The sequence below is a fragment of the Danio aesculapii genome, chromosome 20, assembly GCF_903798145.1.
Source record: "Danio aesculapii chromosome 20, fDanAes4.1, whole genome shotgun sequence".
Classification (NCBI taxonomy): domain Eukaryota; kingdom Metazoa; phylum Chordata; class Actinopteri; order Cypriniformes; family Danionidae; genus Danio; species Danio aesculapii.
Window position 1 is genome coordinate 6,809,331 of NC_079454.1, and position 19,995 is coordinate 6,829,325.

Here is a 19,995-nt window from a genome sequence, read left to right on the forward strand (position 1 = left end):
GAGCTGTCACTGGGGTGATACCTTTTCAAAAGGTTCACATTTGTACTTAAATGAGTACCTCAAAAGTATATATTAGGACCATAAAAATTAAGAGGAACACTTTTGTACTTTTTAAGTACTAATATGTACCCTTGAGGTATTAAAATGGACTTTTTAGGTACAAATTTGTACCTTTTGAAAAGGTACCACCCTAGTGACAGCTCACATACCTTTATTTCTGAGAGTGTAGGATAAATAATTGAAAAAAAAAAAGTCTTCTCGTCTGATTGGTTTTATGCTCAAAACTTCACAAAAATTGTTCTTTTGTCTGTTCACAGTTTTTACATTTAAAAGTAAGCAAAGAGAAATAAAATAGTGATAGTTTTATTACTTCCTACACGTATCCTATAAAAGTAATCATTTATAGTCATATAGTCAATTATTGATCTTTTAAATATGAAATCACTCGTTTAAAATTAAAAATGAATTATTGATCGTTTAAATATGAAAATTGTGCGCAAAATCAAATGCCAATCAAGGATTGTGTAATGGACAGTAAAAAAAGACAAGGATGAGAAGACAACAAATGTGAAAATGCAGCAAAATAAAATAGAAACAACTGTTAGGAAATGCACAGTAAAATGCCTTGTTTATAACATTATTTTATGGTTTGATTGTCTTAATTTGGTGTATTTATAAATACATCTTTAACTGCAATTATTTGTTTGACAATCATCAGCACAAAATTCATAATCGTGGCAAGTCTATTCTTGGATTTTTAACCCATCTATTACAAATAATATAATTGAAATTAAAAATTAATTATCTGTAGTATTTATACATAAACTATCTGGCAACCCTGTAGTTGCTATGCAGTGTTATTTATACTGGATGATTCTATTGTGTTGAAATGAGGGTGGATGTGCCCTACAGTGGCATGCACTCATCTGTCGAGAGGCGGAGGTCATAGAAAGCAATTTACCAACACTTTATGTAATACTGACTACTGTTTTAGCGTTATGCATTCAGCTTCTTTTTAGTGGTGTCACATGTCAGAGCCAACTAAGTTTCGCTTTAATAAATATACTATGAAAATACATATTTTAGCGATTAATAATTGTTCTGTTCAACCTGCTGCGGTTTATAGTGGAGGTAAAGGGGAATGGTATCGAGCACGTGCCGCAGGCTACTAGTGTTTATTTAGCCTAACGTTACGTCACTTTTTGCTATTTTACTTAACATTGAAGGCTTTTTCCTTTATAGATTGTATGTTAATATTAATTTTAAAAGCAAACAAAAACAGCACAATTAAAAAAGCACCAAATCTGATTCACAGAGGAGTGGCGTCTGCGCGAACACGCGCACGCGCACTCCGTGAGTAACGGACAGCGCTGTCAGATTTCGACCACAAGTTGAGTTCAAGACAAACGAGTGACTAAAACGGGCGAGTCACATTGAAAACGGGTTTTTGCTTTCTTTATATGTAGTTCTTTCGGTTCGTCGAAGTGTCCAAAGGGGTGTGTGTCTGTGTGTGTGTGTGTGTGCTCAGTCACTGCCGCTCACTGCTACAGTGTATGGTAACGTTATAGGAGCTCTGGGTGAACTGCTTCATCTGCCAGGACGAAACGCCTAGAAAAAACTTATTTCAGGTAATTAACCTGCATTTGTTTTACACACTTAAGTGATTGGTATGCTAATCAAAAACTTTGTAAGGAGGGACAACTTTTATCACTATAAGTAGAACAGTATTGTTGTAGTAATTAGTCAATGTTTAATCAAAACGCTAACGTTAAGTTACGTCTGGATAAAAACTTATTTAACGACATCAGGTTATTGTTATTTCCTTTCTCGTACTTATTGTTTTGTTTATTTTTATATGTATATCAAGGGGATTGTTTGTTGAAGTCGGTGCGCCGCATCCTCGCGGCTCTGTAACCATGGGTAACCGGGGGATGGAGGAGCTCATCCTGCTGGTGAACCGGCTGCAGGACGCCTTCAGAGCCATAGGACAAAACTGCAACCTGGACCTGCCTCAAATCGCGGTGGTCGGGAGTCAGAGTGCAGGCAAAAGCTCTGTCCTGGAAAATTTCGTTGGCAGGTATGAATGACACTCTGGACACTAGTACTGTCCGGTTGTTTATGAACATTGCTAATAGTCCAGTTTAATATTTGTGACCCTGGACCACAAAACTAGCCATAAGTCAGAATTTTTTAAAATGTAAAGTTTTATATAATGTGAGTAAATACGTTTTTCATTGATGTATTGTTAGGACAGGAAAATATTTGGCTGGGATATCACAAAATGAAAATCTTGAATCTGAAGGTTAATATCATTGCTTTTATTTTTTTTTGCTTTTATTTTGTTTGAGAAAATCATCTTTAAAGTTGTCCAAAATAAACTCTTATAATGTATATTACTCATTAAATATAGTTTTTAATTTATTAACAGTGGGAAATGTACAAAATATCTTACTGCAACATGATTGAACTATTTTTGTCAAAAATAAAAAAAACCCATTCAATATATTTTGTTTACTGCCAAAAAATATACAACATACACACATTTTATAATTATATGGGTCACTTTCAACAAGAGATTGATACTATTATCTGGGTGGTTGGATGATCAGAGTGACTGTTTATTGCCTGCTGGCGATAATCGTCAAATGGACTGTTTAATCAGCCTGTGATGTTGAATTGAGTCACTTTTCTCTGGACTGTATGGCTGAAGCAGGTGCAGATGGTCATGCTCTCATCTGTAGTCAGGAGCAGTCACTACCTCTTCCTCCATCTGTTTAATGGCCTGCCAAGCCAGTGTCCATGAGCCATACAGAATCAGAAGGTTGACTTCATTTTCTCTTGACTTTACAGATCATTTAAGACCAAATTTACATAGATAAAACTGACTTACTTTGGATTTTTTAAAGATTTTTTTGTATCTTAGTATTAAGTCTTTTATTACATATAACAGATTTTACATTATTTATATTTGTTAAAAGCAGTGATTTCTTTTTATCTTCATTCCTTGATCACTTGCGATACATCCATGGGCATCCATTGACTGTAGCCCCCTAAAACTTTTGCGATTATCTCGTAAACTGTCCACTAAATTATTGCCTCAGTCCCCTTTAAATTTGATATGAAAACAGCATCAGAATTCTGCTCCTCCCCGTCTTTTATTTTTCATTTGGTCAGCAAACCACTGCTGTGCAGAACGAGAGAACAAGGTGTGTGTTTATCCATAAATTGTTATAAAATCTGCTTATTTGGAGTTCTTTGCTATAGATACACTCGTATCACTTGTATCCCAATGTCATGGAGGAGTAATTGGTTTCCCGTCTACTGTTTCGTTGATGCTCACCTCATAATCACAGCTGTTTCCTTCAGCGAAAAATATAAAACCAATATAAAACACATTACAGTGCATGTGGCATTAATACCATACATACATACATACATAAAAAGGATTAAACACAGTAACAGAATCACTTAATGTACTCATTTTAACTGTCAGAGTTTCTAAAACATCATGTGTTGTCTTGTATTAAAAAAAGAAAATCCTATTTATTATTATGATTCAGATCGTGAAATATGTGAATTATAGGTTTAAAATATATAGATATATTTATATTTATCCCATTTAATTCTAAAAGTAGTAGTTTTGTTTATTTAATACATGGAAAGAAAAAAATGCACTTGAATGTAGAAAGTGGTTTGCACTACAGTAAACAGCCTATTTGGCTCATTCAGAACTCAAATGGCCATGCCTGTCTATACAATACAATGGAATACAACCCTACCATATTATTGTATTACTATTAAATTATTACTTATAAATGTAATATTATGCTATAAATTTATTTTTTATTTAATTTATTTATACTTCATAAGGATCTGAGCCTCCCACAATATGTGTGTCTATATAAAAGAGTTCAGATGCAAAATTCTCTAAGTGCTCTCTGAAATTTTTTCTACAGTTTTTTTTCTGAAACTCCGGTATGTGCATTCAGTAAATTTTTCACTCAAGTTTATGGCAAAGAATAGGTTTTCATTGCCTTTAAAATCAAATAATTGAACATGAACAGGGGAGGCTGAGAAAAATTCTCATTTTAGAAGATAATTTCAGATGGCACTTAAAGACTTATGCATCTGAACTCTTCATATACATACTGTATATACACTCACGTAAACACAAACCACTTTTCAAAAGATAGGAGCCAGTATGTTTTTTCCCTTTTTTCTTCATAAAGATATATTAATTTTTACAGGACATATTAGATTGATCAGAAGTGAAAGTATAGACATTAATAATGTTACAAAACATTTCTTTTTTTCCAAAAAATTATTTTCGTTTCTTCAATTCATCAGAGAATACTGGGAAAAACATCACTGTTTCTACATTATTAAGCTTTTCAACATATTAATAAGATAAAAAAATAATAAGATCATTAAAAATAATAATAATAATTCATGTTTCTTGAGCTCCAGATCATAATATTAGAGTGATTTCTGATGGATTATATGACTGAAAAAAAAAGATTAAGATTAAGCAGTAAAACCGTTTTTAACATTTTAATAAAATAAGAAATAATAAGATAAATAAAATAAAATAAAATGAATTGATGTTTTGTGAGCTTCAAATCAGAATATTAAGTGATTTCTGAAGGATTACATGAGAGTGAAGAATAATGACTTCTGAAAATTCAGCTCTGACATCACAATGTTTTAAAATGTATTAAATACGGTTATTTTAAACAGTAAACATTTTCACTTTGTATCTTTATTTTTTGGATTTACAGTATAATCCATTAAACGTAAGCTTATTAGACAAAACAGCTTGCTTCAGAAACATCATACTGACCCCAAACTTTATATAGCCATTATATATTATGACATTATATAGAAGCCCTGTATGGCACACTGTTTTAAGCTTTTAATCACATTTTATTTTCCTTGTGCAAGAGAATCTCACAGGATCTTTTCTACGCACGCTGATTTCCGCATGGAAAGACTGGCCCTGTCCAACAGGAAGTTGGGATTGTTAGTGAAAGCTATTGTTTGTGCAGTGCATATCAGCTCGATGAGCCAAAATGGGACATTGATATTCCTTTGCTTAAAATAAGTGTGTCTGACACTGAACAGCCTGCTTGCTTATCCTGAGTGGAAGGCACTCGAGCATTCTGACCATCATCCTAAAATCTCGGTCACTGTGTGAGGCAGCGTACTCTCGGGCGTTCAGTGGAGACCTGATTTGTTTTCCTCGAATAGTCAGGTTGTTATTTTTTAATGACTCTCTTGTATTCTGTAGAGCTGCTGTTGCATAGAGCATGCTGTATTGACCCAAGGATTTAAGTTCACTTGCAGTGACCACATATTAGAACAAAAATTCACGAGGAAGCCAAATGAAAGAGTCGTTTGTGCTTCACTTAATTATGGTGACTACATACTTGATGACACAAGATAACAGCTATGACTCCAGAGTCACACTGCATTGTGCTATAGTTGATTTTTATGGGAATGTAAACAGACAGACACAGTATGTGAAATTGCACAAATGCTGAAATAAACCAAGAGCACTTAAGACTTAAGCCATGGTCACAGTAGAGTTTGAGCATGTGGAATTCTGTTGTGCAGTGCCGTGAAGGAATGCAGGATGAAACAAACTGATTAGAATTGATAAAGCGAGCGATTGCTCCATATTTTAAATTTCTGTACAAAGAGGTCAAGTTTTGCTTTTCTATTGGTTTCACTCAATCATGTGATATGATTTCACAGCTCAGAGTTTACCAAGCTTGAAGTTTGGATTGCAGCGACATACAAAATTTGTCGTGCGAGCTTGCATTTCCAGTCTGTCGCAATTCACATAGAAGTCTATGGGGTGAAAATTGCACTGTGACCGCGGCTTTAGTGTGTATTCACACCAGGCCCCGGAGTGGCCATTGGGAGAAGCAGGATAATTCCCAGTGCATAGGTTGGTCTGCCTTGTTTATATATTGGGCTGTCAGACCAGAAAAAGCTATGTGATTAAGTTACAGTACTGTGTGACTAATAACGAAGACTATAGAATACACAAGGTGTGTCACTATAGTTTTGAATGAGGAAAAGTATAATGGTCAATTTGGTGAATGAAGCCCCGCCTTCTGGTACAGGAGCCAATCAGCAATTGCTAAAAATTGACGATTCTCTGGGGGAGGGGCTGGGACCAGATGTGAATTTCTGCAGATTTTGTGTGACTCAAACGTTTAGAAATAAAACTGAAGAGACAGTTGTTGTTTAATTTTATTGTTGTTTGCTAGTATGAACTTTAATCGTAAGCTTGGCAAGCAATTTTAGAGAATTTGTTGTTTCCCCATTCAGACAGAATGCCTGAGCATACTGCCCGAGAGGCGTTTCAAAGATGGCCGCCAAGTGAAAGCATTTGCCGTAAAGGGACTTTGCTAAAGACCAAGTCGTTTAAACCAAATTAGAATTTAAATTAATGAATATAATGAGGCTGCGGATTAAAAACTGCCATTTTCTGATGTTAGAGAGTGTGTGCATTCTCTTTCTCAAACACAAGCGTATTTTACCAGGGACACAACCTGAAGTGATTACCGTTGTGATAATTGATAGCTGGTACCGAATACTGTGGCGTGAGGTGAGCTAATCAGGGGAAGGATAAAATGTATAGTAAAAAGGAAAAGCTGAAAAGCCAGGTTAAGAAAAAAATGTTATTGGAAAACGATGCAGCCAAAAGTGCCAAACTGATAGATAAACCTGAAACTGAGATAGTAATAAATGAAGTTGCAGTAACCACCAGTGCTCTGCTTAGAGGGCTGCTGGTATTGTAGGATTTGCCTTTTTACTTCAGTTTAAACCATAGACTGTAAAATATATGGACGTAGCATCCGTGACGTCAACCATAGGTTTCTGAAGAGCGCAAATGAAGCTAAAAGTAGGCGCGGCCAACCGTCGCCATTTTGTTCACGCGTCATCGCACCCACGGCGGGATACCAAACAAAAAGGCGGAGAGTGAGCGTAGCTACAGACGCCTGCTGGCATTTTGCTTGGACCTGGTTTAGACAGAGCTTACTTTGGGAGAAACGCTTGATACTTTATTACCTGCGACTCGTTTGTGTACTGACCACATGTGCTTGGTTGTACACTATATCAATAAAGTGTTTAGACTTTTAAAAACACTGTAGTAATACATTGAGCCACTAAGCAGTGTTCCTATGACATTTTTTAACAGGAGGAAAACGCGAAATACGTCCAAACACTTCAATTATAGTCTGTGTTAGTAAATGCAAGACTATTGATGAAATCCAGGCATAACACTGTATGACAACGCTTCATATGACTGTTTTATAGCCTACAGCTAATCAATCTGTCAGATTCTGGAGGGCCGTTACAGCTCTAAAGAACATTATAAATGATAAATGATCTTAAATAAAACAAATACATTTATAGAGATGGTATACAAGTATATAACTTTACTCACCAGGGAAACGGAGGCCACGTGAATGGTTTGTGAGCACAATTAAGTGCACACAGCAAGCCATATCATCTGATAATTGTAGGAAATAATCCCAAAAGGCAATTGACTGTGTAAAGAAGCATTAACCAACACAAAAATGCGATGTATATGCCGAGTTTATCGGCTAATTAGCCGTAATCAGCTCAGGTGACGAGACAGCGAGCAGCGAGACCTAGCTGTCACTCAAGTGGCCACGCCCTTAATTATGCAAACTTAATATAACCTAATAAAACGAAACGGATGAGTTATAAAAAAAATTCACCCCCCTCACAGATGTCATGAAGGTTAATCATGGCTATATGCACCAAAGCCATCATTTGTACCAGGCTGTAAGCATGTTTTTATCAGCTGTAAATTTGGCCAATTTCCCATTGCAGTCAGAAATGACCTGGACTTCCTGGAGCCAGCCCCCCAAGGCGAGTCGATGAATTGCAGTTTTAGTTACTTTCGTATTGGCTTCCCGAGGGAGAGCGGGAGGTTGCCCCTTGGTTTAAACCAAAACAAGAAAGAGGCCTTTCCCTCTTTCTTGTCATGAGTCTTAGACTCCCAGGTTAAAAATGTGTCCTACTCTGGCCATGGTTCACAAGTGTCCTTTTAAAGTCCAAGGAAGTAATATTATGACCCAGTTTTTAGAGAAATGGAATGAAATGAGAAAACAGTGGGTGTGGCTTGTTTTTTTTTCCTACTGCGAGCTTATAGGATGTATAGGCATTTCATTCTGAAATATCGAAAAAAGTTTTCGAGAGAGTTTTTACAACCTAACAGACACCTCCTCCTTGCCATTTCTGTCTATTGTATAGTGCTGTCAAAACTGACATTTGGAAGGGCATGGTTCAGTATGTTAACCACAATATTTATAATTTTTTCTATAATACACAATTTGCTAAATATTTATTTAATTTATATTTAAGTTTACATTTGTCCAACAGAAATTAGTTCCTAAAAATATGTATATGTGAAATATGGTGTTGTTGCTTTGAAATCGTTCACGCTTTGATACCTGTACAGTTTTTCCAGTCTAATTCTGTTTGTCACCTAAAGAATGTCAGGTTTGTCAAGTCAACATGGTTTAGTATTAAATTTGTTTGATGCCATGTTTGACTCAAATTTAAATTGTTTGTGCATTGAGATTTTTAGTCGAATAATTACATTTTTGTAATAATAACACAGGACGAATAATAACTTTTCTGACATAGTATTTACCCCTTAATGATGTAGTTAGTAATTTGGTAATTAATTACATTACATAATTAAAAGTAACTTACCTAAAACCATTGATTCTTTAATTTATGGCATTCACTGGCAATCAAACTTATGACTTTTAGCATTTCTAATATTATTATCTACTGACTGAGCAATGCATGAAAGCCAAACAATAGGAACAACTCAAAATTGTAGTTGCTTTTCACTGGAATTCTTGCTGTCCACTCTTCAGAATGCCTGACTATATACTAGACCAGTGTTTCCCAACCCTGTTCCTGGAGGCACACCAACAGTACATATTTTGAATGTCTCCCTTATCTGACCCATTAACTTCAGGTTTTGGAGTCTCTTCTAATCTTCTGATGAGTTGATTCAGGTGTGTTTGATTAGGGAGAGGTTGAAAATGTATACCGTTGGTGTGCCTTCAGGAACAGGGTTGGGAAACACTGTACTAGACTATGTACATTAGAGACCTCTGTGTTATTGTCTGTTGATCAACAGAAAAATTGTACTGCTAGTATCAGTTGGAACAAACTTGCAAACAGATTATATTTAAGTTAAAAAGAGCAAAGAGGTGGAATTCTTAATGCACTACAATGAACTTCCGTAGTGGCCTACTTAGAGCCCATGCTCAGGAAATAATGAGTACATGTATCCATAGTGATGAGTTATATATGAATGGTGGAGAGCACTGCACCCTCAGCCATCTGCTATCTCAGTATCACTGCCAGTCAGTGGAGCACCAGAGATGCCTAGAGAAATGGGTTAGTGAAATTAGATCTCAATGATAGAGGGAGTGTTGTGCCTGGGTTCAGAATAAGGAATTGATATATGCATGAAAATGGCTTCTCAAAGTAAAAGCAAAAAATTAAGCTGATGGAATCTTTCTTTTAAGGAACTTCTCAGGTTCTCAATTTGATTTACATTGCATTTACTTTTATATATTTAGCAGATATGCTTATTCAAAGCAACAAATGAGGAACTCGCGATTAAAAGTGATTCGTAAGAGGAGAACATAAGATTAAGATAAGAAGAATAGCTATATTAAACCATACTGAATCCTCAGTTTATCTAGAAATAAAATTATTTTATCAATACTTGATACTGTGTTGAATTTTTTAATTCATATGAATGAACCCAAATAAAGATGTATCCTTTCCATCTAAACTTTGACACTACATATAGTTTATAAATGTACTGTAAAAGTTCCAAGCCTTCTGAAGAGACAAAAATCACTTTTTTAGCCAGACTTTTATTCTTATTTTTTATTAAAGCACATCAAATATTGGTAGTGACAAAGAAGGCATACTTTCTTGATGGTTGAGAACCTCATTCAGTAGTTTTTTTTTTATAAACCTCAAGGTTTTTTGTTGATTGTCTGCAGAAGAAACTACTGTTATACAATGACTTGCCTAATTACCCTAATAAAGCCTTTGAACCACACTTTAAGCTGAATACTAGTATCTTGAAAAATATCTAGTAAAATATCATGTACTGTCATCATAGCAAAGATAAATACATCAGTTATCAGAAATTAGTTATTAAATCTATTATGTTTAGAAATGGGCTGTAAAAAATATTTCCATTAAACAGAAATTGGGGGAAAAGGGTGGGGGGTGGTATCATAATTCAGGAGGCCTAATAGTTCTTACTTCAACTGTATATATTCAGTTATTTTCCTCCCTGCAAATAAGGAAAGAAAAAAAATTACAATAGAATAAAAATATGAAACAAACTGTGATTTAAGCATCTTCGCTGTAAGAAAAAAAACTTTATTTATAGCTCCAAAAGTCCTTCAGTCAAGAGCAGTGAGTGATTTTCTCCTTTTGTTGTTTGATTATAATGAAAAATCAGCAGCAGGAATATTGCACGCTGTCACTTTAAGAGCAGTGTGGCTCTGATATATGGTTTCTCTGTCTTTTGATTCTCAAATCGTTTGTTTATTACACAAATGAAGGTTAATATGAATAATCACTAAACACCGCGTTTTGACACAAATTTGCATGTATTTGGCCATTAAAGTGCTTACATTAAGATACTTTAGATTAAAATACTTTAGATGTGTGTGCTCTGCTCGTCTCTGAGGCTGAGCGCGCACACACCCAACAGCATGCGATCTCTCTCGCGCTTTTAAAAACATGAATGATTCGAATGTACATCAATGAATGAAGTGCATCTCGTGCGGCTAACGTTACACTACAGTACATGCTTTTAGTCATTTTCACGTGGAACTGAGCTTTAAAGAGCAACAAATGTGTACAGCTAGAAAGGGGGCGGTATATGAGGCAATAGTCGTTTTATCTCGATTAATGTTTATTCATAATCGTTAGAAGCCAAAATCGTAATCGAAACCGAATTTTCTATTAATTGCACAGCCCTAGCTTCAAAAGACCCGAGATGCGAGTGTAACAGTTATGTACTCCTTTCAAGCTCATGTTTACACTTAAACAATTGAGAAGTAGCACACTGTAAAAGTTGATTTATACTTCTGCATTAAGCGCACATGTATGGTCCGGCGCAGCCTGCATGAGGTCGCATAGCCCTTGCTGACGCCAATGCTGGCGACGTTGCAACAATGCGTAGAGCAAGATCAGCTGATTGGTCAGCTTGGTAGCGCTGACAAGCGTGGGTGGTGCTGAGAGCTGCAAGCCAGATGGAGGAAGTGTTTACAAGTGTCCAGTCCCGTGAAGGATCTCCTTGTGTTATGATTAAAGTTGTTGCATGTCTGCCAGTTGCCGTCTCTGAATAAACAAGGTTAAGCTACTTTCAGTGTTCAGAAAAAATAAAACACCCCTAAAAGAAACTTGACGCAGAGGAACATAACTAACACAATCTCACGGCAATTCGTAACTTTTTTTTTAGTGGCTAGTTCGTACGAATTCGTACGATCTAATTCGTACAATTTAGTATGATTTGCTCATCCTCCAATGACGGTTAGGTTTAGGGGCGGGGTTAGGTGCCACGCCTCCTTTTTAAAATCGTACCATTTCGTACGACTGAACTCGTACGAATTCGTACGAATTAGCCACTAAACTCTCAAAACGTAAAATACTTACGTTTTCTCGTGAGATCAGGCTGACATAACCTACTGCCAGCTAGCGTTTCGGAAGTGTTATTGCAGAGCAACACCAGGAGCACACAGAAGTATAAATGCATAACCACAGGCAAGGCAGGAGCCATGGGTCACGCCAATCACTTGATGCAGAAGTATAAATCAGCCTTGTGCAAATGAGCCCTACGTAATGACAAAATCGTACTTTTTTTAATCTGTAAACTGTTTATCAAATAGTTTATTTTGTTTTGTCTTGATATACTCTGTTAAACCTCCACTAAAATGTGTAAACAAAACATCTGTGCTCTTACTCACAACCAGTGCTCAATCCCACATTACTCTACATGCGTGTTTACAACAGTACAGCATGCTGGGTTCTGGGGGAGGGACAGGATGAGGCGGATAGTAAGGAAGAAAGGAAAGAGAAGGGGGAGAAGATGAGGCTGGATCTGTTGAGTCAAGAGAGGCTTTGTTGATGGGGTTAGAAAGAAGAGGTCATGAGTAAGAATTGGGAATGTGAAGGACATTGTTGAAGAGGATTGAGACTTGTCAAATACAGTAATGAGTCACTGCCTAGGAGAAAGTTCAAGTTAAATACCACAAGATAACTTACTAATTCATATACAGTAGTTACTTGGCTAATACACAGACACCAAGGACTTTAAGTAACTATAATAAGAAAGAAATTGGTTTAAAAGTCATTCTAAAAATTTTATATCAGTGGAGATCATAAGGATAATGGCACAGAGAAACTATGTTGTTGTAATATTATTCTAACTGATGAATTATAAAAACATAAACGTCAATTTAAAAGAATCGTGCATTAAAGACTCAGCCATTGCCATTGCCATTTAAATCAGCAGGCACTGGTGGATATGCAATGGAGAAATTTTAACTTCTGGCGGAGGAGGATACCCTTTCTCTTCTTATTAGACTTGGGTGGTATCCAAATTTTGATACCGTCTAACCTCCTCGCTACGTTACAGTGTCACTAAATTGTTGGCTTGTGCCTGAACCAATCAGAAACTTTACATATATGCAACCTTAGGTTCGCGGTCACCTATTTGTCTTGTTCATATTAGAGATCTGTGCGGGACGCTCTCTCTCATTCACACACATACACACACACACACACACACACACACATAGACAGCACCAAGCCAGTGACACACAGCATCACGCTCTCTCTCTTATTCACACACATACACACACACACACACACACACACACACACACACACACACACATACACATAAACAGCATCCACGCGGATGTGCGCGTGCTCGCTCATTAGCGATATTGTTAGACCGCCCGCTCCCGTTCAAATTACACCACTGACTGCTCTCCCGCGTTTCAATCAGAAATTTATTTCCGCACCGTAAGAAATCTGGTCGGGTCCCGCAGCTCCTGCGGTACAGCAGCAGGAATGCAGACCTCTAGTTCGTATTTACTACGTCTCCCTTCTCGTTCAGTCGAAACCCGAACTACTGCCAAACTGCAGTGGTTGTGTTCATTTTCGAGAACAGGTCACTGTGTGCGCGACTCGCCATCTTACTTCACCTCCCTCTCTCTCCTCCACACTGTCCCGTAATGACAATCACGCATACGTATTTTTAGGCATTAAATAAATAATTTTGAATATTTAATACTTGTCTCCTATATAAGTGCATTGTTTTTTATGACGGTAAAACGGTACTGAAACGGACACCGTTGTTATTTTTAGATCCCACGGTATACCATATTACCGTATAACCGCCTAAGCCTACTTCTTATTTACTTTAAACCCCACATTTTACTCTACCTTTGCTTCCAAGTGGACAATATCTTTACAGTACACAACGTCACTGCAAATTATGACAACAAAATCAGCCAAACCGAGCAAAAAGGAACAGAGAACGGAGGCGAAGGGAGACGAGGGCAAGGAAGTTAGCATGACAGCTATCGCCAAACTCTTAGTGGACCACCGAGCTGCTCTCTCAGCTGACTTTAGACATTCAGTTTCAGCACTCGAGGTAAAACTAGATAAAATCCAGACTACTGTGACAGAGCATAATTCAAAAATCGATACATTTGAAACCTATGCAAATTCACTACAGGAATATACACAATGTCTTGAAGCAACTTGCACAATTCTAACGGCAAGCAATTCAAAATTACTCGCCAAAGTCATAGATCTTGAATCCCGTAGCCGACGCAGCAACATACTGCCTGAATCTATTGAAGGTCCCCAGCCAACCACCTTCTAAAGAAGTGTAGAAGTAGAAGTGTTTGACAACGGACTTTTGAACTCTTCAATAGAGCTCACCTGTCACTTTCACAGAAACCGAAAGTCGGCCAGAGACCCAGATTTGTTATCATTCGGCTAAACAGTTTCCAAGTAAAGGAAAATTTTGTCTGCGAAGACTGAGCGAAAAGAGGAAAGCTTTTCTATTATGGCACATCAATTGCTGTTTTTGAGGATTATGCTCCAGAGGTAATGGAAGAACACTCTAAATACAGCTCTACGGGATCTATGGCCTCAGACTTAGACCAGTTTTGCTGTTTCCAGCCAAATAAATGATTGTAACAAGGGCCAGAGAGAGAAAGAGACTTGCATCGGTCGGAGAAGCCAAAGACTTTGTTGCATCTGGCCAACTCGCGAAAGTCTGACTTTGGCATCTGAAGCACTTTTTGTATCAACATATCCGGACTGATTGGCAATGCTAATATAATAACATGGTGTACTACTTTTTGGTCAATATCTTTAAGTGTGTCTTGCATTCTGAATGATAAACTCTTGCAATGGTGGAATTTTATTGTTTGTTATTTTAAGTAAGTTGTAAGTTTTATTTATTGCTTTTATTTTGACTTGAACAAAGCTTGTCATACATGCCTGCATAATTCATGCTGTGTCCTACAATCAATAGACTGTCATGGTCCTGACCTGACAGTCTTGTCTGTGTTTAATGTTTCCCTGTTTGTCCTGTGCTTGTTTACATTGCTGTGCCTTAATTTGTGGTGGCCATGTGCTCCTCTTGTCTTTCCTCCTTGCGTTCAGTTACCCTTATTAAGTTAGTCTTATTTACACCTTGTTATACTGATTGTTTTTACCTGTCTCTTGTGTGCTTTGTTCTATATATTGTGTTGTGTGTTCTCATTTCTTTGCTGGTTCATTCCATGTGAGCTTGTTTTGTATCCTAGCCTTGTATAGTGTATCCGGAAAGTATTCATAGCGTTTCACTCTTTCCATGTTTTTTATGTTACAGTCTTATTCCAAAATGGATTACATTCATTTATTTCCTCAAAATTATACACACAAAACCCCATAATGACAATGTGAAAAAATATTTTTTTGAAATTGTTGCAAATTTAGTAAAAATAAAAAACCTAAAAAATCACATGGACATAAGTATTCACAGCCTTTGCCTTGAAGCTCTAAATTGAGCTCAGGTACATTCTGTTTCCACTGATCATTCTTGAGATGTTTCAGCAGCTTATTTGGAGTTCACCTGGGGTAAATTCAGTAGATTGGACATGATTTTAAAAGGCATACACCTGTCTATATAAGGTCCCAGGGTTGACAGTGCATGTCAAAGCACAAGCCAAGCATGAAGACAAAGGAATTGTCTGTAGACCTCCTAGACAGGTTTGTCTCGAGACACAAGGCTGGGAAAGGTTACAGAAAAATTTCTGCTGCTCTTAAAGTTCCAATGAGCACAGTGGCCTCCATCATCCGTAAGTGGAAGATATTTGGAACCACCAGGACTCTTCCTAGAGCTGGCCGGCCATCTAAGCTGAGGGATCGGGGGAGAAGGGCCTTAGTCAGGGAGGTGATCAATAACCATATGTGGATAACCATCTGTGCAGCAATCCACCAATCAGGCCTGTATGGTAGAGTGGTCAGACGGAAGCCTCTCCTCGCCTGAAATTTGCCAAAAAGCATCTGAAGGACTCTCAGACAATAAGAAACAAAATTCTCTGGTCTGATGAGACTAAATTTAAACTCTTTGGAGGGAATGCCAGGAAGTATGTTTGGAGAAAACCAGGCAGCGCTCATCACCAGGCTAATACCATGCCTACAGTGAAGCAATGGTGGTGGCAGCATCATGCTGTGGGGATGTTTTTCAGCAGCAGGAACTGGAAGACTAGTCAGAATAGAGGGAAAGATGAATGCAGCGATGTACAGAGACATCCTGAATGAAAACCTGCTTTAGACTGGGGCGACGCTTCATCTTCCAGCAGGACAATGACCCAAAGCACACCGCCAAAATATCAATGGAGTGGCGTCACAACAACTGAATGTCCCAGCCAAAGCCCAAATCTAAATCCTATTGAACATCTTTGGAGAGATCTGAAAATGGCTGTACACCATCGCTTCCCATCCAGCCTGATAGAGCTTGAGAGATACTGCATAGAGGAATGGGTAAAAATTCCCAAAGACAGGTGTGGCAAGCTTGTGGCATCATATTCAAAAACACTTGAGGCTGTAAATGCTGCCAAAAGTGCATCAACACTTGAATTGAGCGAAGTATTGAGCGAAGGCTGTGAATACTTCTGTATCTTTTTTCACATTGTCATTATAGGGTATTGTGTGTAGAATGTTGAGGAAATAAAGGAATTTAATCAATTTTGGAATAAGACTGTAACATAAAAAATGCAGAAAAAGTGAAACGCAATGAATACTTTCCGGATGTACTGTATCCTTACTGAGCTTTTAGTCTTGCCTGTTCTTGTTCTCTTGTCTACTTATTGTTTATTTGTAGCTACTACTTTCTTTTGTTTGTTACTAGTGTTTACTTAATTGTGTGTTCTAATCTTTATCTTGCTTTTATCCTTATAAGGATTTTTGTTCCGTTTTTCTGTCAGTCCCAGTCTTATTAGTAGTTGATTATTAGTAGTTTTATTTCGTTGTTTAATTTCTCTCTTAAGGATTAGACGTCTTTATTTCAGTTTCTGTTTTATTGCCCAAGTCAGTATAGTTCTTCTCTACTAGGATTTGTATTTGATTTCGTGTTCTTTTTTTAGATGTAGTTAGTTTTATTATTTTATTGTAATTGCTGCAGTCCTGGTTTGTGTCTTATAATTTTCCAGTCCTATCCCGTGTCCTGACCTCCCTGGCCTGCAGTTTGGAGTTTACGTGGCTTGCTCCAGGATCTAGCTCTGGTTTTGACCACTTTTGCTCCTACTCCTGGCTGGTTGTTCATTTTGGTGCCATCTTGTCTCTACCGCCAGCTTCCCTGTGTTGTTGCCCTTACTGTTTGGACCTTGTCATACTCTTGTCTGTCTACTTGTGCCTAATTCTGTCAATAAACCCCTTTGTATAGTTCATTGCTGCAAAAGGGTCGGCTTTCTCGCAACCAGCTGTCACATAGTGTGCTGCAGGAATTGCATATATTTGTGGAACCTGTTAATAAATGAGCGTTTTACCACTTCTGTTTCCATTGTCCTGAAGGCAGTGGCTTTTTTGAAAGGGCTTTAAGTTAAATTCCTGAAATAATGCATGTGATTAACACAAGTTCAAGATATTTTTCTGTATTGTGAGTTATAAGAATTGGCTAAATAGGACTACAGAGTTTGTGACATGTAAGTCATCATGTCAAATGGCTGAACTCATCTCACTAGCCTGCTTTTACACCCTTAATGTGTTTGAAAGAATGCTTTTGAAAGCTGTTGTTAATAATTTAGATTTTTTAATGAGACTGAAAGAGCTACAATATGGGTTTATAAGTTTGTCAACAGACTACATTTAGCTTTTTACTTTTGGTGATCATAAACTTTTGTCAGTTATGAAGCTTAATTTCTGCAATTATCTTAAAGCTAATGGGAAAAAGGACAAAAGGTGCTTTAAGTGGTTAAGGGATCAAGAGTGATTGCTACATCCCCAAAAAAAAAGATCCTCATTGTTGCAATCTATGCAGTTCTACCTGCATCTTGCTCCTCTCCCTCTACGCCTTTAACTAGGTCTAATCCAGTGGGACGTCCCCTCTAATTTAGGCAGTAGTTCTGTTTTAGGTCTGTGCACACCCTATTTTTACTATCTTCTTCACCGTGCACTTTAGTGACTTCATCTCAAGCCTGGAGTTTATCAGACCAAATGGAAAACACATTTTTTCCTTGGAAAAGTCTAACTTTCTCATTGTTCATTTCCTCTTTCAAAGTAGATTGAAGAAAAAACTAAAATGATTGAGTGTTAGAGAGGTCCATGATATTAAATCAGCCAGAAAAACATGATCATGTTTGCATTTTTTGGGCAATCAAATTATGACTTGATCAGTTAAAGGTGATGTAAATATCGACGTACATCTCATAACAAAGTCAGATATTAGCATTCAGGAAGATTAGATTGGAAGCTTAAGTAAACAACTCACTGATTCAAATGATCTCTTCAGAGTCCCAAGTGAGTCTCCGGTAAACAACTAGCTAATTCAAATGTTTTATTTAGAGTGAGTCTCAAGTCTCAAGTAAAAACTCATTGATTCAAATGATCCATTAAAAGTGAACCTCCAGTAAATGATTCAAATGATCTATGCAGATTGAGCAGAAAACAACTCACTGATTCAAATGATTCTTTCAGCGTGAGTCTTTCGTAAACAACTCGCTGTTTCAAATGATCTGTTCAGAGTGAGTCTCAAGTAAACAACTCACTGATTCAAATAATCAATTCAAAGTGATTCTCCAGTGAACAACTCACTGGTTCAAATGATTCATTCAGAGGGAGTCTCCAGTGAACAACTCACTGATTCAAATGATCCATTCAGAGTGAGTCTCCAGTGAACAACTCACTGATTCAAATGATCCGTTCAGAGTGAGTTTCAAGTAAACAACTCACTGATACAAATGATCAAATCAAAGTGAGTCACCAGTGAACAACTCACTGATTTAAATAATCCATTTAGAGTGAGTCTCCAATGAACCACTCACTGATTCATATGATCCATTCAGAGTGAGTATCCGGTAAACAACTCGCTTATTCAAATGATCCATTCAAAGTGAGCCCCCAATTAACATCTCACTGATTTAAATGATCCATTCAGAGTGAGTCTCCAGTGAACAACCCACTGATTCAAATGATCCATTCAGAATGAGCCTCCAGTAAACATCTTGCTGATTTAAATGATCCATTCAAAGTGAGCCTCCAGTAAATGATTCAACTGATCAAGGCAGATTGAGTCAGGAAACAACTCACTGATTCGAAAGATCCTTTCAGTGTGAGCCTCAGGTGAACAACTCGCTAATTCAAATGATCTCTTCAGAGTAAGTCTCCGGTAAACAACTCACTGATTTAAGTGATCCATTCAGAGTGAGTCTCCAGTCAACAAGTCAAAAGATCCTTTCAGAGTGAGTCTCTAGGAAACAACTCACTGATTCAGATTATCCATTCAGAATGAGTCTCCAGTAAACAACTCACTGATTCAAATGGTCCATTTAGAGTGAGTCCCCAGTAAGCAACTCACTTATTCAAATGATCTGTTCAGAGTGAGTCTCAAGATAACAACTCACAGATTCAATTGATCCATTCAAATTGAGCCTCCAGTAAAAGATTCATTGAATTTACATATTGATCTTAGTGGGTTTCAGCATTTAATTGTGGTTTCACATGTTTTCATTTGAATTATCATTAATTATCTGTGTGGTTATTATGAGTATGGCAAGATTTGGTAAACATTCAAGGTAGATAAACATTCATCAGTAAGTACCTTTACCTAGTAAAATTAAGTACTTGTTTTATCACTTCAGTAAATTAAAAATCAAGTACTTTTGTGCTTTGGCTCAAATAATACTGAAAAGCAAGACTTCTTTGGGAGTAATATTTTATTAGGGTTTCTGTACTTTTGCTCAAGGGCCTGATTTGTGTACTTTGTCCATGGCTACAAAATCTATGGGGCTTGAAGGATCTGCTTTTAATGTCTTAGTGGCTGATAACACAGAAAAAACATCTCGGTTACGAATGTAACCCTCTTTCCCCTTCATGGAAACTTCGACGTGTGTCAAGAGAAAGACACTATGGGAGATCGCTAGACGACCAATAGTGTCTTTCTCTAGACACACGTTGGAGTTCCCATGAAGGGGTAATGTCTCTGTTACGAACATAACCCTCATTTCCCGATTAGGGAACAGAGATGTGTGTCTAGAGAAAAACACTATAGACTGATTTCACGCAGCCGCCATTTTTAAAAGCTAAATCGAGGCTGCGGTGGGAAGAAACCCAGAAGTATTGTTGGGAGTGACTTAGGAACGTTGTGTACCTGGCTGTATATCTCATCAG

At 37.3% G+C, this 19,995-nt stretch overlaps 1 protein-coding gene across 2 annotated transcripts in view; it reads left to right on the plus strand.

The window, feature by feature from the left end:
• Positions 1 to 1,357: 1,357 nt before the first annotated feature.
• Positions 1,358 to 19,995, plus strand: part of dnm3a (dynamin 3a) — a 95,896-nt gene continuing 77,258 nt past the window's right edge. For both annotated transcript variants that reach the window (XM_056480807.1, XM_056480808.1), the window contains exons 1-2: positions 1,358 to 1,628; positions 1,868 to 2,077. In XM_056480807.1, the coding sequence (XP_056336782.1) occupies positions 1,917 to 2,077 (161 nt within the window). In that variant the 5' untranslated portion in view covers positions 1,358 to 1,628; positions 1,868 to 1,916. The remainder of the gene's footprint in view (positions 1,629 to 1,867; positions 2,078 to 19,995) is intronic.